The sequence below is a fragment of the Postia placenta genome (assembly GCF_002117355.1).
Source record: "Postia placenta MAD-698-R-SB12 unplaced genomic scaffold POSPLAscaffold_8, whole genome shotgun sequence".
Taxonomy (NCBI): domain Eukaryota; kingdom Fungi; phylum Basidiomycota; class Agaricomycetes; order Polyporales; family Adustoporiaceae; genus Rhodonia; species Rhodonia placenta.
Window position 1 is genome coordinate 1,096,895 of NW_020169839.1, and position 24,196 is coordinate 1,121,090.

A 24,196-nucleotide genomic window follows, 5' to 3' on the forward strand; every position below is an offset into this window, starting at 1 on the left:
GAGCACAAGGATTTGGCACGTCGATTTACCAATAGATGTCTGTAGATCGAGCCATTCCAATTGTGTCTTGTCTTATGACCAGATAGAAAGGAACAAGATCTATCACATATGGTAATCTCCATGTACAAGGGTACAAATGCAGTGCGAAGTATGAGTCCGTGTGTATACGAATATGTCAACGGTTGAGCAATGCCCTTTCCCAGTCGTCCATGCCAGGAACACCTGGCGCGGCATTTGCAGGCGGCTGCCCGGCGACTGGCTGCTGATTTTGCTGTGGTGGTGGTTGCTGTTGTTCTTCGCGACGTAGCCTTTCCATCCATCGCCCACGGACATAGATCAGCACGGAGACCAAGAGGCACAGCGCGACCAAGAGCATGGTCTCGCTAAAGTCGTCTCCATTCTCATCCTCACGGTTGATACCACGAGTCACGGCATCGAAGTAGTCTTCAGGACCTAGGTCATTGTCACGGTCGTTTTCGGCTTGCCTCCTTTCTCTCGCCCACTGTAACAATCAGGTCACGAACGATCATCACAACACACGACAAGACTCGCCTGAACGGGGTCATCTTCGTCGCGACCTGTCCGACCTGTACCTTGTCCTCTTCTCCGCCTGTTAAATTCGTCTTTCGCTTTGCCGAGGTACCACGGGCCTTCGTCATATTCGTGGATCTCTTCTACTCGCTCACCGGCAGTTGGCCGCTCTTCGTGATCAGGGCTGCTGCCTTCGATCTCATGTCCCTCGGATGAGGCATGGTACAACAGATCTGCAAATGCGAATGAGTCCCGGTATTACTTCGGAATGGCTACCACACGCACCACTCTCGTCAATATCATTACCAAATAGACTCAGCCCGTTCGATCCGCCCATGAGAGTGTGCCAGATACTCCGCGCATGCAACCTGAGCAAAGATAGCGCCACCGGGAGGTACGCCTCGCTATTTGTCTCATAGGCCGAGTCGTAATGACGCTTTGCAAGGTGGAAATCCTGCTTGAGCATCGGCGTCAGAATGCACGACATTTGAGAAGATGAAGAGCTACCTGAGGGACGCCAATCCCATTTTCATACATCCACCCAAGGTTCCACATTGCCAAAGCACTCAATTGCGTGTCTGCCGCAGATTGATAGTAGCCCGCCGCCTTTTCCCAGCGCACCTCCTCTGGTTCATCCGGGACACCCAGCCCGTGGTAGTAGTAGTCGCCTACTTTGACGAGGGCGTCCACATTACGTTGTGCCGCAGAACGGGTCCACTGAGTCAGCGCGAGGCGTGCTGTGTCGTTCGAAGGGGAGATGGGCGCGAATCTTGTGAAGCGCAGGATGCTCTTGTCTGAGATCGATTTGCCTTAGAAAGGAGAACCCAGGTGACGGGTAGCAGAGACACACCTTGATCGAGTACATACGCCAGGTTATTCTGCGCGACCTCGAATCCGCGCTCGGCAGCAATCCACCACCTCAACATGGCCATTTCGCTGGCTCTCTCAGTGCCCATGTTCCACGCAAGCTCGGCATCATTGAGTAAGTCATCACCCCACACGCCTCGTTCCGAGACAACCTTGTAGAACGACACGGCAATCGCACATGAGCTGCCCGCGATGCTTGGGACAGCCATCGGATTCCTGGCCTGTCTGCTCTGGATTTCTGCCAAGTAGTAGTAAGCCTCAAAGGGCGAGCCTTGTCTGACTGCGGCTTCGAAGTGCACGGCAGCAGACTTGTATTCACCCCGACCTGCAAAACCTCAGACATGTCTCGAGTCGCAATCCTAGCAGACTTACTGTAGTGGTATTTACCCAGGTTCACCTGCGCCTCGGCCAAGTCCTGTGTCGCAGCCGCACTGAAATGGTTGTGCGCCTTCTTCATGTCCTTGCGCCCCTCGACTAGGCCGTCCCGCCAGATGATGCCCAGACCGTTGTGGCACTCCTTCTCGCCGAACTCCGCCCCGCGCTCGAACCACATCTTCGCCAGCGCCGCGTCCTGTTTCACGCCCTCTCCACGCAAGTACATGCGTCCGAGGTAACCTGCAGCAAGCGCTGCGTAGCCTGCCTGCGTGGTTTCGTCCCTCGTGGACGCCTGTACTTGTGCTGAGTTCGGCGGGTCGCGCGGCCAGACTTGGCGAGCAATGTGCAGGAAGTAGTGCCGCGCCCGCGCGTAGTCGCGCGGAACTGCACTTGCGCCGTCGCCGCCCGATGCGATGCCCCCGGGCAGGCCATAGACACTACCCTGATAGAATATCTTTCCCAGTCGGTACGCGAAGTCGAGCTCCCCACGGTCAGCATTGAACTACGTATAGTTCAGCAGTGGCGCTATGCCCTAGCAGCGGAGCACACACCAAGTAATATTCGAGAAGATCTTCCCAGGTCTCTCCTGCCGCTCTCGCGCTCGCTGTCTTGATCACTGGCCGACCCGCGCTCAGACCTGTCGACGCTACACTTGCACCAGGACCGTAGACGCCGCCTACAAGATCAGATAGCCGAGGCGAAGCCAAGGGCAGTGTCCTCCCGCCAGGCGGACCGGACAAGAACTTCGCCATCGCTAGAGGGGGTTCGAGAACACGCCTTGCACAAGATCTCAAGTCACACACCTTGTTCTGCAGCCTCCTCGTACCAAGTCAGTGCATCCATGCAGCCTTCCGCAACGCCTATTCCCGACCAGTATCGGTACCCAAGCGCCATTTGGGCACCCTTATGTCCGCCATGCGCGGCGAATGTGAGATATAGCTGGGCTTTCGCTTGATCGATTGGAACCACGCCATGGTACCCAGTTGCGTGGAAGAAGGCAAGGACGGCTTGTGACGACGCGTTGCCAGTAAATCGTGCGTGTGTTGAGAATGAACTGTAGCCCAATGCAGGATCTGAGGGGAAGTAGGAATTCGGGGGAAACTTGAATCCGGCTTAGTTGCGCACGGTAGGAAACTGCAACAGGGATCACGCACCAGAGAAACCTGACCCAGAGTATACAACGCGTCTGCATTGCCTAGTTCCGCTGCATGCTGCAGCAAGTCGATGACTTTGACAGCCTTGCCTTGCAGTTCGTGGTCTTTCTTCTTCGCGCCTGACAGCTCGTCCTTGATGTAGCCCGTGAGAGACGGTGGAAGCCATGACTGATGTAGCAGCTTGACCGCTATACGCATAGCACTCGCAAAGGGGCCCTGTCCCTGCATGCTGGGTAAGAATGACGACAGTTGAAAGCTATTCCCATTGTGTGCATGGTATGGTGATGGCTCCTCCGACTGCGACGGTGGAAGTGCTGTGAGAGTGGCTAGAGTGAAGAGAGCCTGTTTGTACGCTCTGGAAGCTGTAATGTGAGACTCAGATTCATGTTCAGTTGGCAGCCCGAGGATGCTTGCCTTCAGTAGCTGGATCAATCACTTGGAATTCTTCCTGCGGCTGTCCACCAGACGACACATCATCCTAAGCAGCTCGTAAAGATGATTAGAAGAGCGTTATTCAAGCACTCACAATGGCGTCGGTCTCTCTTGCCGTGCATGATACCGCGGCTAAGGCGATGAGGCCGAAGGCAATGAAGCTTGCCTTTCTAGCTCCATGCTTGCACTTCAATCTCATGAATGCCTTGCAGCAGAAAATTCCGCTACTGTAGGTCGTACAGGTGTAATCCTGCTAGATAGTTTGGCAGGAGGAGACCGAGCGGCACCAACACTGACTGGAAACTTGCAAGCTCGCAGGACAACCTTGCTGTTCGCGCGCTCGGGTGTGGTATGCGCCACGTACGCTGTAGGATTATCTTATCTAATGTCTAAACCAGGATGATGATCTGCAGCTCGGCACGAGACCGAAAGCTGATAAGATTAGATGGAAGGTTTCTCACAATTATTGACGGAGGCACAACGCTCGCAGTTTGACCGACACCACAATCCCAGTCCCAGAATTACTTCAGCATTGTTTGTTGTGAGGTGACTCAAAATGCCGCCCACTCGTAAGGGGGTTACTTCTCAGTCTACAGCTTCCACTTCCTCGTCTGTGCAACTAAAATCCTCTGCGCACGGTGACGCTAAATCAAAACGCAAACACGGACATCAGCAGAAAGACGATGCTTCCTCCCCACTCGCACTGCCTGGAGTGCAGAAAATCAAGGCTCAACTGAGACAGACTAGGAGGCTGCTTGCAAAGGTACGTTCAAAATTCTTCGATGCCATATCTACTAGCGAACGGTATTTCGTGTACCCATTCAAATTCTGACCAGCACCCACTCACCAGGATAAACTGGCCGCAGATGTCCGCACGAAGACAGAACGCAGGCTCAAATCTCTAGAGGCGGACCTCGCGCAGGCTGAGCGTGTTCGTAAAGAGCGTGCCATGTCAGCGCGATACCATGGAGTGAAGTTCTTCGGTAAGCATAGTGCTGATGTTTGAACGATCCCTCAGTCGCTAACCAACTCTTCTCATATCTATGCTAGAACGTCAAAAGATCACGCGACGTATACAGCAGGTCAAGCGTCAGCTTTCCCAGTCCGAGGCATCTGACAAGGGCAAGGAGGCCGCAAAGCTAGGGAAGAAAGAGCGCAAACAACTCGAAAAGAAACTGGAGGAGCTCAGAGTCGATCTTAACTATATCATAGTGCGTCCTATGCTTCGAAGACAGCCGCCTAGGCATTTCTGACACCATACTCTGATCGCAAGCACTATCCCAAGCTCAAGAAGTACATCTCACTCTTCCCACCGGAGCTCCGTTCACAGTCGCAGGAACACTCGGACCCATATCCCCACTCCTACTCGCGCCCTTCTGGATCGGAGAATGAAACCGATGCGCAGCGTGAAGAGGTGCGCGCGTGGGTTCGCGAACAGATGGCTGCTAGCGAAATGAGTGCAGAGCCGGAATTGGAGATAAGATCCGCTAATAAGGATGGGGTTCGGTTGCCGAAACACATTTCTGATAGATATCCCGCAGCGGGACACCAAGGCGGCAAGCAGGACAAGATGGATGTAGAAATAGGTGTCCAGAGGGATGAGTTCTTTGGAGATGACGACGACAATAGCGACGGGGAGAGAATCGAAGGGAATGGCCTCGACGGCAACGGTAGCGGCTCGGATATTGCTTAACTAGAGGGGTTTTGTAGGCTGCGCGGCATGAATGTCCCCGTCTTGTACTTCAAAGATGTAGGCATCATCATTTTGGCCCAATCATGTTGTGCGAAGGGTTTCATGTGAGGCATAGAGAAGGCTGATTATTGATTGCGAAACGAAAAAAGCAAACGACGGCTCACAAAGGAGGAATTCAACACGATGATGGACATGTCCGGGATCGAACTGGACCCCTCTCGCACTTGCACTTGCTAAGCGAGCGTGATAACCAACTACACCACATGCCCTTATAAGGCAGCAGGATGAAAGATTCCAGCACAGCTACTATGGTTTACCAGTGGATGGCCCCCCCCCTCTCGATGGCCAGGTTTGTGATGCGAAACAACTGGGCACTCCCCTGCCCTCGAAGTTATGTGGACACCTACATTTTCATATGCCTGCTTCCACCTCCAAGTGGAATCAGAGCGAACGGATGAGTCGTTGAGGAGTCCTTCTTTCGAGGGGTTTGATGGCGATGTCACGCCCGAGAGCACGATGAGCGGAGTTACAAGATTGACCTGTCGATCACTGTGGTGCCACACGCCACTGAGCAAAGTTCAAGCCCCGGCCCTGTGAGCCGAGCGGACCTCTGAATCGGCATTGTCACATTAATGTGACGAAGTGTTACCTGGCCATCAAGAGGGGGGGGCCATCCACTGGTAAACCATAGTAATATGCACCCGCTGCACGGGAAGTGGCTCGCGAAGCGCTGAATCCTACGTCACATTACCGTTAAAAATGTATTGATAAGATGTCTAGCTATGTCTAAATCACACTGCACGCAGTAATCAATTTTCTAGTACAAGAAATTAAATTAAAACCAAAAGAAAAGTTGATTTACCTAATCAGTATTCTGGCGCCTAATATGGAAGTGAAATCGAAGGAAAATCGATTATGTAATCCATTTTCTATTGTCTCTTTCAATTTTTCTTTGAATTCTCTTCGATTTCCATTAGATTTCTACATCAATAAGATTCAATAGGTCCTATTCACTTTTAATTTAATTTTCAATCAATATTTTGTGCAAGAAAATTGATTACTGCATGCAGTGTCAGTGAAATTCCCAAGAGAAAGGACTCAGGTTTCAGAACATTTGACGAAGTTGTATGGTAGCGGGCCACACCAGTGAATGGGCGTCTAATCGCTTTTCGCGTAGTTATGCTTATTTCGCAACACAGTTTCACTTTTATGCCATTATTTTTGCATATAATCATTTTATGCATGCTTACGCGTGCTTTAAAGTCTTTACAACGGAATTTGAGGGATGTTTGGGTGACTTTCTGTCCTTTCAACGTAAAAACACCTCAAGCGCTTGCATGTATCCTTTGTACTTGTTTGTTCCAACTGAAACCCCGGCCTCAGCCCCTTTAGCCGAGATATGCTCGCTTCGCTCGCAACCAGAACTAAGTACAATAAATGCCATCAGTCTGTTTGAACAACATGCAAGAACATCTGAAGACGGCAGTGATCGCTGGCGGGGATTCACAATCGGCTGCCAGCCTCCATTGAGTGTGGCTAATCGTGAAATTTCGATTCCACCCGATGGATCAGACGAACGTTTAGATCTCGGAAATCTGAACATGAGGGCGCTCAACTTCCTAGACCGGCGGTAAGAAGCTCGACTTCGGATAACCACACACAGTGCTATCCGCTCCCGAAGTCGCAGGCAGGGATAAGAATGGCGAGGCAGGGACCAAACAACTCACCGACACGCGAGGCTTCCTCCTATCACCACCCCTTCTTCCATAACAGCCCCCGACGGTCGGTTCACCTCGTGTACACAGCTTTCTCCAAGCCACTCCTCGTGTTCTTCTCGTATATAATAAAGCTTCTGCGCAGTGCCAAGCACCACCAACACCTATCTTCGTGCAAGTCCGTGACTTGCCAGCTGTATCTGCACACTGCAACTAAACGCGTACCACCCAGATCATTCAGTCATTCATTTCATCGCACATACCGCTGTGATGGCCACCACCGACGTCGTGCCCGCTCCCATCACTCCGGCACAATCGCCGACGCTCGCCTGCTATCCGACGAGCCCCATCGCCCACTTCCCTCCGCCAGTGCAGGCTGCGGTCCGTCGGCCGCTGCGCGAACGCTGTGGATTCAACCTCAGCCTGAAGATCCACACGACTTGCGCTCAGCAGGGCCGCGCAGCGCCATGGTCGCCCAAGGGCCACGTCCAGCCACACCGCAACAACCTGCCGCGCAGACGCAAGGGCCAGATCAAGCGCATCGTCGTCGTCGACGATGACAGCCCGAGCACGACGGAGCCCAAACCCGACTCGGAGCAGCCGCCCAAGGGGGAGCGCCACCTGCAGGAGGTCGTCCCCGGGCTTTTCCTCGCGTTCAAGCTCGCCGACGCAGCCGCAGACGCGGCCAAGAGGCAGGAGGAGCGCTACACTCACGTCATCGACATCTGCTATCCGCCGCCTGGCTACGACAGTGGCGCGATCGAGCAGGCGTACGAGGGCCGCGTGCACCGTCTGCGGCTCGTCCTGCCGGCGGCGCATCCCGCCGACGCGGAGCGGGCGGGGCTCGGGCTCACCGACGCTCAGCTCCGCGCCGCGCGCGACTTTCTCGCACAGGCGCTGCCCTACGTCAGCGCTACCGCGCCGCGGCCCCTGATGTCGAGTGCGCCATGCGCCAACGTGCGCATACTGGTTTCCACCCCGCCGCGCCGGCCCACGGACGCGATGTCCATTGTCGGGTGCTACCTGTCATTCGTGTCGAATAAGGGTGCCGACGCCACCCTGCGCTTCATCGACGACCAAGCCGACATTTTGAGCATATGGAAGTGGGAGGTCTCGGAGGACGAAGTCGGGAAGATCGAGCGCGTCGCGCGGATGTGGTCATGGTTGTCGAAAGTCCGTCGGTGAATCGGTGATATGGACACCGTTCTTGCACCTGGCGTGCAGAACATCAGCACTGTATCATATCGCGCACAAACAAGCACAATGTATCATATGGATTAAGCAAGGATCACTATATATTCAATACATGACATTATGAATACACAGCGGATGAGCAAGAGAATACAGATGTCTTGGTTCAGCGAGAATAGCACATCTCACCCGGGAGGTTTGGGTATCAATGGTTGCGGGTAATGGATTATGCAAGCCTGAGCGAGGCATTCCGCTGTATGATATCTGCTGATGAGAGTGGGACCCCAGAGCGCACAAAAGCGAGGCGAAGCTCCTAGAAAGAACATGAGCTACGTTTCGATGTTTCCCCGATCGCGACACCTACCTCGAAGCTATGCTTGCTATAGGGTGGCAAGCAGGAAATGCTCTGGAACTTCTCCTGAGCACCCGCGCCATTGATCTGTGGAGCATAGGATGCTTGCGGAGATACAGGACTCGCGGCTTCTGCTGCAAGATTAGAGACATAATACAGCGGACGGGGGTAACTCACGTGGTGGCGCTGGCGATTGCACAAATTTGCGTCCGGCGCGGTAGGCGGCAGCGCGGAGTTCCTGTAATGGATCCATCGCATCTCCTGTGCGTATGAGCACTTAAGGCAGCTGCTCGCGACGCACCTCGAAAGAGAACCCCTTGAATTCGGGCTGCACTGTGATGCTCTGGTAGAAAGTGTTACCATCGCCGATGGATGGGTCTCCCCGGGTAGCCCGGAAAGCGTGCGCATCTGACATTGCCCCAGGAACAGGAAGGGGAACCGTGGTGATTAGCTGACGACTGCTGGCCATGGTATCCTGGTCCGTCGGGTATGTGAACAGCTCGGAGTGCGGCTCAAAGAGGGGCGGTAGGCCTAGAGCAGTGCGTTCGGCAGCGTTCGTTGGTGTCTGGGGACATGGTCCAGGTGGCTTGCCAGTCGTCCGGTAGGCATGTAGGTAGTCCAGGACCCGTGTTTCCTGCAGAGGAATCATGAAGCTCAGTAAGCAGAAAACATTGTCAGCGATGAAATAGATGTACTGACTTCAAAGCTCTCTTCCTTGTCAGCATTGGCCGCAGGGATACTCATGTATATTTCGCGTCGCGGGGGATGTGCCATGCCGGGTCGATGCATGGAAATGCGAATTGATGCTAGTACTGCCAGTCAAAATGAGGATATTTCTCAGGAAATGTTGTGGCGTGCTATGGAGAAGTCCTTTGTAGACAGAGCATGCAGAAAAGAGGAGGAAGCAAAGCAGAGATCGAGGTCCGTTTCAAGTCTGTTTTTGGCAAGTGACTAGGATCGACGACTTGTGTAATACATAGCAAGACTGCTTACTCCAAACCTGCGACGTTATCGCATGCCAAATAATGTTGAAGCTGAACCACGAGTATACCGAGTTCTTGTTTCACACAGGGAAAGGACGTAGAGCATGGATATCGATTGTTACATATGTATCAAACAAACCTAGATGAAATGGCATGCAGCAATGATGACAATAGCCCTACAAGAAAGGATCTAAGACCTAACAACATTGGGGAACATCGAAGGAGAGATTCATAGCAAAGCGAATTGGCATCTTGGAAAATGGCGAACGACAATCCCGGTACATGGACAAAGGAGACGAGGAAATCTGTTGTGCTGTTTTTGTGTGGTTGGGAATGGGGACAGGGGTGGATGGATAGGCGTATGTGGGATGCGATGATGGTATGAAAATAGTCCGGGGTAGTTAGATGGGAGCGTAGGATATAGGCGTCTCATCGAGAGCGAAATAGAGGGGGGAGAGGAAGCAAAAGACTGCACTAGACCAAGCGTACTATAGCAGGTCCGAACAATGTGGCAGCGTGCAAAAGACGAAGATCGAAATGACGCAGGCGAACAATGAAAAACAGGATATGCAATCAATAAAGATAGGAGGGCAAGGATCACCGAATGAGCCGTCCGTAGTCCAGACGGCTCTCGCGTTTGGCTTCATGGTTCTCCCTCTTGGGGAACGCGTTCCAGAACCTGAGGGTCTCATCGCCGGCTCCGGTGACAATCGTCTCGCCATCAGGGCTCATGGCAAGGTATAGGACACGATATGTGTGGCCGGTGAGAGAGGCGACCATGTCGAGTGACGGGTACTTCCAGATGCATATCTGGTGTTGTGCGGTCGTGGAAGAGAATCCGTGTGTTGACACTAGCTCATGCGATGTAAGAGACCAAGCGAGGTTGCAAACCTATAGCGTTGTCAGATATGGTTGATACCGGTAGGGCATAATATCACGACTCACCTGACTCCCAGTGTCTAGCTCGTTCAGCATATTCCCGTTGAACGTATTCCAGAACCTAATGTGCTTGTCCGCTGTCCCTCCTCCTGATGCCAGTACGCCCGCCACATGGGGGTCCCACGCAAGCGCCTTGACAGCCGCCGTATGCTCGTGGAACTTCCACAGCGGCACTTCGCCGCCATCTTCGCCTGAGCTGCTGGCCGTTGCGCTTGCCGTTGCCGTGGTGGCTCGTGCAGCCGCACTTGGCTGAGGCCGTTTCGAACCTCTCAGGTCCCAGATGCAGACCTTGTTGTCATTACCGCCACTTGCCAGCGTTGCCGCTTGAGCTCCGCCATCGCCACTCCAACGTAGGCCGCAAACCTCTTGTCGATGGCCTTGCACCCGTTTGAATGGTTTTGTTCCCGCTTCCCGCACGTCTCGGTGGTGTATCATCCGATCTCGCGATCCCGAGCTCAGAATATGTGCGTTCCACGAGAGAGCGCCTATTCGCTGTGTGTGTGCTTGTTGATACGTCCGTTGTAACTGCAGCGTGTTGGCATCGTATATTCGTAGTCGACCGGAAAGTGTCCCCACGGCCAGCGTAGTGCCCTTAGTCATGGCGTCAGCCTGATAGTAGCCCCGGGATTATTCTGCACATACCTTCTGAACCCATGACACTGAGCTGATCGTGTCGTTCGAATCTGAGAGATCGCACAGCTTTGATACTTGTGCTGTATGTGCGGTCCAAAGATACACGCACGATCCGAGCCCCACTCCCAGCACGTTCGTACTCGCCCAGTCTACGAGGTTGAGATAGAAGTCATCAGCGAGCTCCGGCGCGTCAAGTACTCGATAGGGCGTCTTGCAGACATTGCGGATCTGCCGGCGGGGACTCTCCAGTAGCTGCCTACTTTCCGCTCGAACCGGGCTCATTGAGTACGCCTCATCTGTTGGAGCGTCCAATCGTCGCGTAGGCGTCGCAGGGTTGGATCGCGAAGGAGAGTTGTAGGCAAAGAGTCGTCGTCGCGTCGGCGTAGACGGTAAAGGCGTGGTAGATGGCCCCGCGGTCGGTCGCGTCGGCGAAGCTGAGCGACCGGGAGACGACGCTACTTCGGTGTGCAGTATCGACGTGAAGATCGAGTTCGCCTCCTCCTTGAGCGCGTCCGATTCAGTAGGTATGATGCGGTTCTTTGAGGGTGTGGAAGGTGCGCCACCGTCCATCAGGTGATACGCTGTGCGTATGTCGCCCGCATCGCGCGAGGGCACGAAGCGATCGCCATAGTCGCGCGTAGTACGCGCGTCGGCGGGTGATTCAGACCCGCCACTTTCGCTGGTTGTGGGGCGCGAGTCAAGAGAGGGTGTGGACGCCGGTGCGAGGCCAAATATTTGATTGACGCGTGGCCTATGTCGTCGACTGGGGTCGCCCTCGCCGTCTTGACGGGAAGCTCGTAGTCGCTTCCCGAAGGGCGAGTTCTTGAGACCAGACATGGTCGTTGGCGGCGTAAAGTTGATTCTGTCGGCTGTCGGATAGGAATTGACGAATGAGGGTAGATACACAGCAAAACATAAGTCGAAATCAGTTGAAACCTAGCATTGGTGTGACCAGAAAGCCGTTGGACAGAAAGAAGGTACGCTGGACGAAGCTGGAACGGGGTCAACATCGGTGAACGCGACGCACGGGCTGACCCCCTCCGCGACACGGTTTACGTAATCAAACGTGGCGACTGTGGCGGCACAGAAATTCGTGATTGTTCAGACAAAGCACTATACAACCTTCCTCGATGCTTTGTACTCTCACCAGGATTACATCAGTTCCACATACTGAATCACAGAGCACTGTAAGCAATCTGTAGCACGCCCTAGGTCGCGAAGGTATCATTGTGGCCGATCGGCATTTTGCGACTATTACGAGCGGAGTTATAAGTCCCTTGTCTTGTTACCGCCACTTTCCCGCAGAATGCGTGTTTGGTGAGGATGAACGTGAGTTCACTGCTTTCTAGCAGCCATCCATCCTCCGTTTTTACTCTGACCCGTGTTGTACATTAGAACCTCCTCAGAACCCTAACAGAAAGTCGCAATAGGCTGTTCCAACCGAGCACCGATCTCAAGTTACTATTAAGCGCCGTTAAGGATAGCCGCGTGAGTGGATCGTAACGGCTCAATGATGTTATATATTCCTGACTATAGTCTAGCGGCAGTCTCACGATGTTACGAAGCTCGCAGACGCGTTTTACGACTCTCTCGAGGGCCTCTTGGTGGATCTTCGGACGGTCACCATGGTATGTTCTCGGGCACGATTCAAGTCTCATCTAATGTTACGTAGGACAACCGCGACGCAGAGGCATTCCTCAAGCCAGTCTCTAAGGCTGAAGTCCCAGACTACTATGATGGTCAGTAGACTGCTGCACCTCCAGCGGACGCGTCACTGAATGCGCGAATACGCTTGCAGTCATAACCAATCCCATGGACTTGCAGACCATGCTCAAGAAGGTCAAGCAGAAGCAATACAAGTCCAAGAAGGAATTCAAAGACGATTTGGATCTGATATGGTCAAATTGTTTCACCTATAATGCCACGGAGGTGAAGGTGAATAATCATCTTTCCAGCCTGCAATGCTAACGCGGGATCACAGAACCACCCTCTACGCATGTGCGCAAAGCGGCTTAAGGTAAAGGCCGAACGGCTACTCAAGAATATAACGGATTGGAAGGAACGCGCCGATCCTGTCATACCGGCCGACATCGCTTCGGGTGGGACGCGTCTGAGACCCAATGGCGTAGCGTTGAACGGGCACAAACGGTTTCATTCACCTGTGGCCGTGAAGTCACCGAGCCCTGGAAAGGCCATTCCAATAGCCGCGGGAAGCAAGAAGGCCCGTGGTGACATACCGTTCGAGGAGCGCCCTGCCGTTGTTCGGACGGCCGACGGTATGGCGGCTTTCATGCAGCTGGACCGCGAGCTGACCGGTCAAATGCCCCCGTGGCATGCAACGCAAGAATTCAACCGCCAAATGACGACCTTAGCAGACAGGCTAAGCGAATACGCCATTACGTCCACCGACGATAGTGACGGCAGTGATCCGCGAGCGGGTGAAGTAAGCCTAAGCACAATCGACGGTGAGGTCGGCTCCAAGCGCAAGCTCAACGGATTTGTTGATGGGAGACCTCGCAAACGAGCACGGACACATTCACCTGAAGACAAAGATACGGTAGAACTTTGGTGGGATGCTGTACAGTCAGAAGAGTTGTTTGGGAATGGCCTGCCCATCATCACACACGCGTCATCCGAACCGATCTCAAACTTATCACCGCCTTTCAGTATCACAGACCCCCCGCGAGAAGCAACTGTACGACGCAAGAAGAAGCGGAAGACGAAGCCATCTAGCAATACCCTTCTGTATCATATGAACAACAACATTCGCACCTTGCGGCGGGTCCGCACCACACATGCTAAATTTGCTTCTCTGAATCAGGCTAATGAAGAAGCTGGAGGATCTGTGCTACCCCCGCCCGATCTTGCTCCGGAGGAGGTAGAAGATGTCATCGACGAGCGGCCATGGCGTCCCATGGGCTCGGGAATTGAGATTGGCGAGGAAAGCGCTGATGACTGTCTCCATTGGACGGGCAGCAAGATCCTTGAGCATGCCGGATTTCAGGGTGCGTCACAATTTGTGAGACTGCTTGAGCGTAGCTCAACCTACGTTTAGGAGCGTCTAAGGTCGCGCTGGACGTTCTAGCTGGAGTCACATCGGAGTATCTTCTCAATGTCGGTAGGACGATCCGGTTTTTGTGCGATAAGTATTCCAAGAAGATGACACCTGAGGTGCGTCACACCATGTGACAATATTCTGCATACTTATAGTCGTGCTCAGGAAATCATTCTTCACACCCTGTTTGAGAGCGGCACGACGCGAATCTACGAGCTCGAACGCTATATCAAAGATGAAATCCTTAGATACGGTGGACGTCTATCCGAGCTTGAGAAGAAGCTCGACACGGCATATCGCGAGGCGGTGAGTTCCAATCTTGCCCCTACCAAGTTGGCATGTCGGCTCATTCGGCTGGAATAGACGACTGAAGAGGCGTGGGATGATGATGTGCTCTTCCAGAACGGGGAGGACGAGGAAGATGGACAATTTGTCATGTACGGACTAAACAAGACGCTGCTACCCCTCCCGGCTAACCACCGTCCTACAGGGGCAACTTTGCTGACTCGTTTGGCGAGGATTTCCTTGGTCTCCGGGAGCTTGGTATTGCTGCAGAATTCGGCCTGTCGAGTCTCACAATACCGAAGAAGTTACTCAAGGGCAAGGGAAAGCAGGGTCTTGCAGAAGGACCTTCTGCGTGCGTCTCCATAGCTCTTTTGCTTATTAGCTTATGAACTCATCGCATCTGCATATCGTGTTCTAGATCCAAGCCCTCAGAGCCCCCACCGCCCTTTCCTCCACCACCTCCCTTCTTGCCGCTGAATTACAAAGCAGTGGAACATCAAATCGGCCTACTCCAGCCATACTACCAGCATCGGCTTATTTCCTTGTCTGCACCTCCTGTTCTTCCTATCCCACCACCAGCTCCGCCTCTCTCGAGTGTTTCTCCAGAGTTCGCACCACCGCTGATGCATCCGCAAGCCTTCTCGTCTGCGGCCGCCGACCCAGATACTCCGCCTCATATTTTGCCTGACGATCCTCCTAGCCCCGCTCATACGAAGATGGGGCCGCTTGGCCAGATTATGAAGGGGGCTCCATCAGCGGTCACGACGAAGAAGAAGTCGAAAGCTAAGGGCGCTGCGGCGCCTATGGGCCTGATGGCGGGACCTTCGGAGGGAGAAGCTGCTCAGGACTTCATTGTTCCCAGCCCCGTGCCCCCTGCGGAGCCGCAAAGGAGGGGCAGGCCGCCCGGGACTACCAACAAGAAGAAGAGTGCGAAAGCGCCTGATGCCCTGCCCACATCGATTGCTTGATCTATGTATTCAACGGTCTGTATCATTATTTTGGGACATTACTGCACACGCGGAGAACATCATAATTAATATGTATCAGTATTGCTCACGCCGTCTGTCGCTCGTATGCGACATGTATATGCAGCTGGTTTCGAAGCTGGCTATGTGCCTCGCCTGCTGCAGCAGATACCTTCGCTGTGAAATGTCAAAAGGTGATGATCTCCCTAGCTTCCACAATGCTACACCTCATTCCCGAAGTGAGACGTACATTGGGAATTCGCTGAGCATCATCACCGCGAATTTGTTCTGCAGCTTCTTGCATCATTGGCTTCAAGTGATGAAGCATTGCCCAAGTTTTGACCAGGTACGCATTACGGCTAACTGCGAAACGATAGATGCGTGTTGACCAATCACTACTCAGAAACAACTTCTCGTGTAACCATATGCTGTATATGAGGCTCCGCCAGCTGTGCGCACGGACCGAATCAAAATGCTCGGTCTAACAAGCCAAGTCTAGATGTCATAGCTCATGCACAGATACAGGCCCCATAACTTGGGTGCCTGCAATAAATCAGCTTATGTATGATGCTCCTGCAGTAAATCGGCTTATGTATGATCTTGAAGCTAATCACTCAACACACTTCCACTGCTTAGTCTCGTAACCTAACTTCAAGGAGAGTAAACAATACCAAGGAGTGCTACAGCACCGCATCACTTCCACGAGCGCTACCTTACCCGGTTTCCTTTGGTGTCCTACTCTCGGCCCAAGTATTGGCTACGCGCGGTGCATAGTAGCGATTAATACGAGCCTATCAAATACTGGCAACTGACAGATATCAGCAAGACTTCTTCGAATCTCCGTGGGTGGCTTCTTCTCCCTATTTGGTATAGTATTCATATCATGCATCGTAACGTCAGTGACATGAGAATTCGAAACTCTGCAAGTCGGATGTTGTATTTCTCAGGGCGCTCATGAATATTATATATAATGTAAGAGTTCTCCTCGAATGCGCGCAATCTGATTGGTTTGTTTTATCGTGCTGTGGATTAATCTGCATGGTTGGGCGTGGTAAGTTGTACTCTTGAAGACAACCATGTAGACCGTACACTCCGCCCTGTGGAGTACGTGATGATACCCGCCCACAAAGCTGGCAGAAGCGCTGATTTATCTCTGAATACGGGCGGAGGTCATCAAAGCATGCTAGCAAATCAACCGTCGCTGTCTAGAAAGGTTTGAACCGAAAAGCTGGTCAAATGACTCAGGTGGTGCTCAAAGTAGATGATCACGACCTCACGTACAGTCGATATAAATGACCAGTGTATTCGCTTCCCATTGCTCACCATCTCCACCAACATAACGCGCACATAATGGATGCCTTGTCTAGTGGTATACTGCTCTTGACCCTTGCTTGTATCTATGCGATGATACGGAGACTCAGGAAACCCTCAGTTTCCAATATTCCGGGACCACAACCTGAGTCCTTCTTAATGGGTGCGCTGTATCTTACATGAGTGGACGTGCAACTACTAAACGTCGGATAGGCAACTTGAGTGAACTGCATCAAGGTCAGGCTGCAGTGGCAGATTTCGAATGGCAGACTGTGTATGGTGGTATTGCTCGGATCAAGGCACCGTTCGGCGTACGTTGTATTTGCCCCAGTATACATCCGCACATTGATGGGTCTTCTCCAGGAAGATATGTTGTGGATCAGTGATCCCAAGGCGCTTCAATACATATATCAAACTTCAGGATACAACTTTCCCAAGCAACCTGAGCGACGAGCCGTTTCCCGTCTTGTAGGTGACCATGGACTGACGTGGGCTGACGGTAAGCTTCAATGACGTCAATCAGTTCATGCTCACTCTATATGCCGGTACACAGGTGATACCCACAAAAGACAGCGGAAGGTCATGTTTCCCGCATTTGGGGGACCCGAATCGCGAGCCCTTCTCCCAATCTTTGAGCACCATGCAGAACAGGTGTGTGAAGATCCAGGCTGCGGGCAGATTGGTCTTGACCGTTTTGCACTGCTTCCATTAGGTCGCCATACGGTGGAAGGAGATACTGGAGACCGCACCTGAACATAGTGCTATTCTAAATGTCATTCAGCACATCTCGCCTGCAACGCTGGACGCGATTGGAGAGGGTGTGTGAACGTAATCTACTGTCCTTGACGACAGGATCACTGAGATTGGTACTGCCATGCAGCTGCGTTCGACTACAAACTAGGATGTCTTGATAACTCTGACAATGAACTCGCAAAGGCTTATCTGAACCTTGTGTACGTCAGACGAACCAATCATTTTCATGTACAGACAATAACTTATACTGCGCAGCGCGGACATATTTGCGAGACCGTCGAAGTCAAAGATATTATTCACAAGCATCGCACATTATCTGCCAATGCGTCTGGCCGAATTTTTGTATGATCATCTTCCTGGGAAAGGCCTTCAGAAGGCCCGCTTTAACCGGGACGTCGCACATTCGGTGGCGGAAGGCTTACTTCAATCTAAGTCGCAAGCTCTGATGCTCGGGAAAGGCAGTCGTGATGTCATGAGCATGCTTGGTATGCACCCTGCAGCCAAGTACTTGAGGAGGGTTACTCATGTCCTCGTTCAGTGAAGGCGAATGCGTCCGAGAACGATCTATCACGTCTCACTCATGATGAAATGATAGCACAAATGCGGTAAGCCTTTAGTACTTTCACGGGGTATGGTATGAGTGTTGAACGGCTTGCTAGGACCATCATGATGGCAGGGCAAGAAACGACGACTAACACTCTCAGTTTTGCCCTCGTGGAGCTTGCTCGGTACCCGCACTACCAGAGTCGCTTGCGTGCTGAAATTAGAGCTGCTAAACGGACCGTGCGGGAGCGCGGAGACGTCAGCCTCAGTGTGCAAGACATGGAATCCATGCCGTTCTTGCAGGCTGTCGTGCGCGAGGTGCTTCGCTTCCATCCCGTCGTCCCACATACCTACAGACAAGCAGGGAAGGATGACGTGTTGCCGCTTTCCAAACCTCTGACGTTGCGGTCCGGCGAAGTCGTTACCGAAGTCGCGATCCCCGCGGGTATCCGCCTAGTGCTGTCCGTGGCCGGCTACAACAGGTGACAAATTACACTCCTGCGATGACATGGACGTGACTGACCGTGTGCCATTCTCGCAGGGACAAGGGCATCTGGGGCGAGGATGCACATACGTTCAACCCTGAACGATTCTTGCACCGTTCGGGCAAACGTGGTCCCACTGTAGGGGTATTTGGGAACATGTACGCGGTTGTCCATGTTTCGGATGTTATATTCATGATACTCACCACGTCCTCCAGCTTGACGTTCTCGGGAGGCGTCCGGGCTTGCATCGGTTGGCGATTCGCGTACGCGCCTTGCTGAAATCATAACTGTTGGATACTACTGACCAAACCATATACCTCAGTCTATACGAGCTGCAAGCGTTCATCGTCCAATTGATTTCCAACTTCGAATTCGCGCTCACGGACGACATCAAACGTCTTCGCAGGGACAATGCGGTAATCATGGTGCCCACGCTTGAAGGGGAGAATGGCGTACAAGCGCCACTCAGAGTGTCACTTGCCAGCGATGCCGGCTGTTAGTTTACGAGTTGTAACTTGTCAATGACATCACCCCGCGCAGCATTGGGAGAGCGAGGATTAGGCGAGGATTAGGTTAGTATAACAAGATTACAGCATGCAAAATATTGTGGATAAATTCGCGTGCGTAGCCATCAGGTCAATGCTTGCGATGGAGACTGCGAGGAGGCCAGTGCTGAAGGCACGGAGATCTGGATACAGTTTGGCCTGGCGCTTCTCGCGTCGAATTAAAAGGCCGCGACACTTGACGCGGCCGAGGACGAGCCCGACACCTTCACACTGATCCTCGTGAGCTCTGCTGAGGACAGCGAGCGGGGATCATGTAGAGGACTAGCAATGCGCGTCGTTGAATTAACAGGGATTTCACTATACTCACAGCAGAAGTACTCACAGCAGAAGTACTCACAGTTGAATGGGTTCGAGGGCAATGACTTCTACATCAGGAGCGCTTTCTCGGCCAAATGGAGCTTTCGCCCGCAAGGACTCCCTGACACGACAACACGATCTGGCGATTGAATCTCGACTCTCGCCCATCGCCTGGAGCGCTCGCAGGTGCGTCCCGTTCGCAACGCATCGATGTATACTGACATTCATGGTCTAAGCGTCGGGTTTAGCGGACAAATAGGTCGTGGACTCACATGCTGTACTGCACCCAGTGTTGGATGACCGGGCAGGCCTGGTAATGGTTGATCATATGCCTATAGTAGTAGCATGCACACGCCACGCTGAGAGAACCTTCACATGTTGCAAACCTTTCCTAAGACCAAAATCTTACGTGATGCTATCTAATGTGCATTTGTGAGCGGACGAAATTTGGAGGTGTGCAGGACAGGGCTTACATGCAGAATACCCTGTGCACTGCGATTCGGCCAACGATTCATATCACTGGTACATGGTAGAGAACTGAGACTCACGAATATCAATACATCTGCGAGATGTAGAAAGGAATCAGGCCCCACACAGTTGTTTGACTCATACAACACGTACGGCGAGGTTGACTTGCGACAAAAGGGGGCATCTGGCAGTGTGTTAAGCCAATAGATGAGGGACTGTGGGGCGCCATACGTTTGCCAGGATGGAGGATATCCAGACGGCGAGCAGGACATGCGCGCGTTGGTTGAGAAGTTTTTGCAGACTGTTAGAGTACTCCTCTTCTATTTCGTCGTCCTCCTTACGTTGAGCGATGACGCTAGCAACGTACGCCACTAGCATCACGCTGGCCAGCATCATCGCTATATATTGTTAGTAGAGTGTAAGGGAAAGGGGCGCACAGTGCGCACAAACGATGGATGCCATGTCAAAGGCTTGCGAGTCTTGACTTATTCCGGATATACCTAAAGGCGGCCAGGAGCAACGTTTTCACAACAGAATGCGTGTCCCGACTAGCGGCCACAAACCTTTGATGATGGCTGCCCATAAGGTGACGTGCAGTATTGACAACAACTGGCCCGTGTAGAGGTTCTTGCTCACTTGGAGGCTGACGTGTGCCTAATATGGGTTATCCGCGTTGAAAAATATGTAATCGAGTACGCACACACGGATGAGTATGACGGAAAAGCCGGCGCCATGCGACACAGCGCAGCTCGTCTAAGGCAATGCATCAGAAGCCCTGCTGTTGCGATGGAAGCCGTTCGCCTACCTGAAATAACATCCTGACAACCTATTTCCGCAGCACCAAATACAACTCAAGGTCAGTAACGCTGCATATTGTCAGGAGACCTACCGGACGCCGCGCCAGGCCTTGGTGATAGAGACAAAGCATCGTCAATATGAACGGTATGACCGCGACGTATTGACAACATGCGTGGAAGGATGCGAAGCCCCAAGAGCAGCCCTTTCTTCTACGTAATATAGAGATGCTGAATCTCAACGTCTGTATGAACTCCCAACTAATTGCACGCCACGCATCATCCAGGATACGGCACGGGCATAAGCAACGATGGCTAGAGCCATTGCAGATGACTTACGAGTTCACTCCAGTCAACAGTAGAGCGAATACTGAAGCGAATCTGGCTAGAAAAAAGATATGGTGGTGTAGTGCAAGGCACGACGGAGGTGCTCACAGTTTTGAAGCTCCTTCATATCGGTCACGGCGACGACCCACGAGATCATGGCAGTCAGATGGTGAAGGAAGAAAAGGCTGGGGATCAAAAAGGCACGGTCCTGTCCACAAAAGGCTTACAAGTTATAATTGAGTTGAGCGCTGAACTTTGTTAGTCAGTTGAACTATGCCTCATACGACGATGCCGACGGACTGTGAGATCGCGATGTACGGGAGGCAGAAGAACTCTATCTATAACCAATAAAGTCGCCTAGACAGCAGCGAACATTCTCGGGGCCGCCGCTTATGTTACGACTTACCTTGCAAGAACGTAAGTTACTAGAGTTTCTGATCCGATACTTAGGCGAATGCATAGCTTGATGATTGGCGCTTCGGGCAAGCATCCTCAAGAAGAGATTCTGAGTATGCCCCGACGAACGTGGCGCCGCAGACGTAAGCCGAAATACAAATCCTTACGAGTTGAGGTTTACGCCTACGAGTCAGCAGTTCGATGGCTACCTGCTTGTTGTGCAAGTTCATCTCAGGCTAAACACGGCCAAATGAGGGTCGATTTTGGTGAGCGATTTCTGTGTGTCTGAACCTTGTCTGAAACCCTGATATCAAATGGAGATAATACGTACCACTAGTCAAATTTAGCTCGTGGCATTCAAGGTGAGCTATCAGCACTTGTGGTATACATTCGAAAAAAGGAACTTGACGCCAACGACAGATCCTAGAAAAAGCCAGGACAAGTTGCAGAATCCCAAGGACGAGCCTCGAACGAAGGTGTGTTGGGCTTGAAGCGACCTGGATTATGTTGCAGCCATTTACGGCGGCCACAGCCTTAAAATCGCTGAAACAGGAACAGCCGGTGCGAAACTCTCACGAGGCTTCTGAGATCGGGATCGGCAAGATCCCTGATTAACTTCTAGCGGCTATCACCGGCAGCGTTGTGGTGGATTGAGCACCTCCCAGTCCTCGCCAAGCTACCCGCGTGTCCATGCTGCTTGCCTTCCGCAGGTGGGGATCTCCATTGGTTCCTCCTCTCCACCCCTCATGCTATGCCAGGTGTCGGGGTGACGTGTACGCGGCACTCTCCATTTTTCCCACACCTTCATGTACTAAGCGTCGACCCGACACTGCCGATTCAGAAACAACATCGGACGCTGACCAATACAAAATTAAGACCATTCTGTAGCCTTCCGATTGTGCTCCAAGACCATCATTTCCTTCCTGCTTGCGTCGTGCTGTCCCGGAATCGCAACGTGCATGGTTGCTGAAGTCTGCGACTCCCCTCTTTGAGGACTTATCATCAGGGGTAGCGAATGTCGTCGTCATTGCACAGGATTTCATCGCGAGACGTAGATAAACCGCTCGGTGAGTATTTCATACGTGTGCAATGGCAAGAAATTCCTGACCGTCCGGCTCAGAGACAGCACTTCTTGTTGTTCAGCTACTATCCGGACTGAGCACGTAGGTTGCGGTCTCCATCACTCCTCGATCCTCAGACTAACATGGCCACTAAGATGGGAGCTACTGTGCACCCTTTACTTTGAGCTCGGCGTCTGGAAATCTAAGCAAGGATGCCGCACGGGCATCTTCGTCTTGTACCTGGCCTGCAGATATCTCTCTTACGTCTCAATCATGTCCAAGATGCTGTATCTAACATGCCTTCGCTATAATATCTATAAGGTGCGCTCTCCTGCGTATGAATGCAACTTCTTAGATTAATGACACGCTGTTAGTCACTTTATTATATGAGCGAGGTGAGCGCGTCAATTTATCAACATGCGCCTCATTAAGCGCACGTATGTGTAGATCACATATACTGTAGCCCTTGGATGTGCATACCAACTATTGTCAATCAGTGTGTGCGTTATTTTCGCCCGGTATGCTCGAGTTTGGGCTGACTCACGAAACTGCAGGATTCTCATACGGAACCACTCACGTATCACGACAGTGCTCCTAATCGCACAGGCCGGACTGTGGGGGTTGGTAGTCGCTGGTGAGGCTGCCCATATACCCGGGGTAGCATTAGCTGACTACCCGCCAAGCTTTGACAATGTTAAATAGTGTCTGGAAGGCCACCACCTTTCAGCTGCTGTTCTCCATCTATCGTATGTCCCGGTGTACACGTTGTCATGGCCCCAAAATGGCCTCACTAACCTCTATTGAGCGTAGTCACCGTCTACTCTGCTTTCTTACTTACAGCTACCGCCTTTCCCTTTTATTTCACACGTCTCTCGACTCCTGCCTCAAGCTCGGTACGCTCCGCCATGGTGAACGCCCCCGCAAGGCTATTGCTCTACTTCGTCGTTATGTTCTTCATGACATTAGCGTCCATGGTCTGTCCCGGGCCTCACCTCTACGGAACCTACCGAGCCCTGATTCAGATAAATTACGCGTCTAGATTGTGGGCATGGTAGCTCCTAGCGCGGATGGTATGTGCACTGTCATGTTAGGTACCATAAGCTCATTATAGCGTGATGCCCCTCCCGCAGGATATATGGTCATGGTCTGTTCAATATCACCTCATGTGAACCGCTAACTAACCCTCTCAGACTAGACTGTCTGCTTCACGGCATGTGGGTGCCCTACAAGCTCCGGTATGCGGTCGTCGTGCTAACCAACGACCATCATCTCCAGATGTTTTGACGTACGTCGCGTGAATCTCTCGGTTACTTGTTCCTGCCAACATCTCTCACATCGATCTCCTGTGTGCAGCGTACTCTGTGCCTGCCGCGTCTATACAGAGTACATCGTCCAAAGCGATGTTTGCTCACTCGCACACCGCATCAAGCAGCTGTGCGTTGTCGTCTCAGCCTCTGTCTAGCGCACCCGACACTAACGGCGCGCAGCATCACGGCCGCAGCGCACCTCGCTATGGCAACCATCGAATACCGCCGCAGCCGCAACGCAGAGTCGCCCTCGTCCTCGTCTCCCACATCTCCGTCCGCGCGGACCGCGGGACCTCGCTGCCCAGAGGATAATGACATCGAGATGGCCGACCTCAGGCCGTCAGTGCCCTGCACTTATCTCTAACGTGTACGCCCGCTCGCTCATACGAAGTTCCCAGACGCAGGCACACCAGCGCAGCGGCGTTCTCCGCGCCGTCGATGTCAACGGGCGTACCCGCCTCGCCGTCCCCGCTGACGCGCCTCATCGAGGACGGGAAGGGGCCGCCCGCCGCCCGTCGACCATTCTAAGATCCCGTGTGCGCTTCCAGGACGGCGCGTGTCAGTCATCCATCGCAAATGTTAATATTGTGCCGACGCAGGGGAGGGGTTTCAGGACGACATGGCGGGATAGGGTAACGGCGCTATCGACTCGTGCAGTTATTTCCGCCTGGTTTTTTTGCCAAGGTGCTTCGTGGGTCATCTGCGGGACCAGAGCGGC

The 24,196-nt window shown here is 52.7% G+C and overlaps 9 protein-coding genes and 1 non-coding gene across 10 annotated transcripts; 5 read left to right on the top strand and 5 right to left on the bottom strand.

The window, feature by feature from the left end:
- Positions 1–175: 175 nt before the first annotated feature.
- Positions 176–3,558, bottom strand: POSPLADRAFT_1046910 (hypothetical protein; the record flags this gene model as incomplete). The annotated part of the gene is made up of 10 exons (XM_024479154.1): positions 176–502; positions 541–764; positions 817–985; positions 1,039–1,325; positions 1,382–1,723; positions 1,771–2,275; positions 2,325–2,527; positions 2,577–2,874; positions 2,928–3,289; positions 3,450–3,558. 10 exons carry the CDS (start codon positions 3,556–3,558, stop codon positions 176–178), a joined length of 2,826 nt encoding a protein of 941 aa, XP_024338403.1.
- Positions 3,559–3,915: 357 nt separating this feature from the next.
- Positions 3,916–5,052, top strand: POSPLADRAFT_1145079 (hypothetical protein; the record flags this gene model as incomplete). The annotated part of the gene is made up of 4 exons (XM_024485763.1): positions 3,916–4,122; positions 4,210–4,342; positions 4,410–4,570; positions 4,603–5,052. The coding sequence occupies 4 exons, from the start codon at positions 3,916–3,918 to the stop codon at positions 5,050–5,052; spliced, it is 951 nt and encodes a 316-aa protein (XP_024338404.1).
- A 187-nt stretch (positions 5,053–5,239) lies between these two features.
- Positions 5,240–5,321, bottom strand: POSPLADRAFT_t88. Its single transcript has one exon. It is a non-coding gene; the product is annotated as a tRNA-Ala (tRNA).
- A 1,716-nt stretch (positions 5,322–7,037) lies between these two features.
- Positions 7,038–7,952, top strand: POSPLADRAFT_1144607 (hypothetical protein; the record flags this gene model as incomplete). The annotated part of the gene is made up of 1 exon (XM_024485714.1): positions 7,038–7,952. The coding sequence occupies one exon, from the start codon at positions 7,038–7,040 to the stop codon at positions 7,950–7,952; it is 915 nt and encodes a 304-aa protein (XP_024338405.1).
- A 635-nt stretch (positions 7,953–8,587) lies between these two features.
- Positions 8,588–9,084, bottom strand: POSPLADRAFT_1144307 (hypothetical protein; the record flags this gene model as incomplete). The annotated part of the gene is made up of 2 exons (XM_024485686.1): positions 8,588–8,944; positions 9,010–9,084. The coding sequence occupies 2 exons, from the start codon at positions 9,082–9,084 to the stop codon at positions 8,588–8,590; spliced, it is 432 nt and encodes a 143-aa protein (XP_024338406.1).
- An 806-nt stretch (positions 9,085–9,890) lies between these two features.
- POSPLADRAFT_1057381 (hypothetical protein) lies at positions 9,891–11,702 on the bottom strand (the record flags this gene model as incomplete). Its single annotated transcript, XM_024480911.1, has 3 exons — positions 9,891–10,184; positions 10,239–10,823; positions 10,875–11,702. The coding sequence occupies 3 exons, from the start codon at positions 11,700–11,702 to the stop codon at positions 9,891–9,893; spliced, it is 1,707 nt and encodes a 568-aa protein (XP_024338407.1).
- A 788-nt stretch (positions 11,703–12,490) lies between these two features.
- POSPLADRAFT_1046915 (hypothetical protein) lies at positions 12,491–15,173 on the top strand (the record flags this gene model as incomplete). Its single annotated transcript, XM_024479155.1, has 9 exons — positions 12,491–12,493; positions 12,538–12,604; positions 12,664–12,800; positions 12,847–13,870; positions 13,921–14,036; positions 14,086–14,226; positions 14,284–14,357; positions 14,411–14,557; positions 14,624–15,173. 9 exons carry the CDS (start codon positions 12,491–12,493, stop codon positions 15,171–15,173), a joined length of 2,259 nt encoding a protein of 752 aa, XP_024338408.1.
- A 1,347-nt stretch (positions 15,174–16,520) lies between these two features.
- POSPLADRAFT_1046916 (hypothetical protein) lies at positions 16,521–18,762 on the top strand (the record flags this gene model as incomplete). The annotated part of the gene is made up of 11 exons (XM_024479156.1): positions 16,521–16,644; positions 16,695–16,792; positions 16,845–16,980; positions 17,035–17,132; positions 17,194–17,299; positions 17,362–17,434; positions 17,490–17,719; positions 17,773–17,839; positions 17,894–18,259; positions 18,319–18,525; positions 18,585–18,762. The coding sequence occupies 11 exons, from the start codon at positions 16,521–16,523 to the stop codon at positions 18,760–18,762; spliced, it is 1,683 nt and encodes a 560-aa protein (XP_024338409.1).
- A 399-nt stretch (positions 18,763–19,161) lies between these two features.
- On the bottom strand, positions 19,162–20,871 carry POSPLADRAFT_1034192 (hypothetical protein; the record flags this gene model as incomplete). The annotated part of the gene is made up of 12 exons (XM_024477006.1): positions 19,162–19,342; positions 19,398–19,435; positions 19,674–19,687; positions 19,747–19,777; positions 19,825–19,991; positions 20,031–20,093; positions 20,157–20,247; positions 20,294–20,346; positions 20,399–20,419; positions 20,483–20,499; positions 20,727–20,772; positions 20,823–20,871. 12 exons carry the CDS (start codon positions 20,869–20,871, stop codon positions 19,162–19,164), a joined length of 771 nt encoding a protein of 256 aa, XP_024338410.1.
- A 2,205-nt stretch (positions 20,872–23,076) lies between these two features.
- Positions 23,077–24,006, top strand: POSPLADRAFT_1057385 (hypothetical protein; the record flags this gene model as incomplete). The annotated part of the gene is made up of 8 exons (XM_024480912.1): positions 23,077–23,145; positions 23,211–23,241; positions 23,302–23,315; positions 23,367–23,385; positions 23,447–23,456; positions 23,525–23,605; positions 23,659–23,817; positions 23,877–24,006. The coding sequence occupies 8 exons, from the start codon at positions 23,077–23,079 to the stop codon at positions 24,004–24,006; spliced, it is 513 nt and encodes a 170-aa protein (XP_024338411.1).
- Positions 24,007–24,196: the final 190 nt, after the last annotated feature.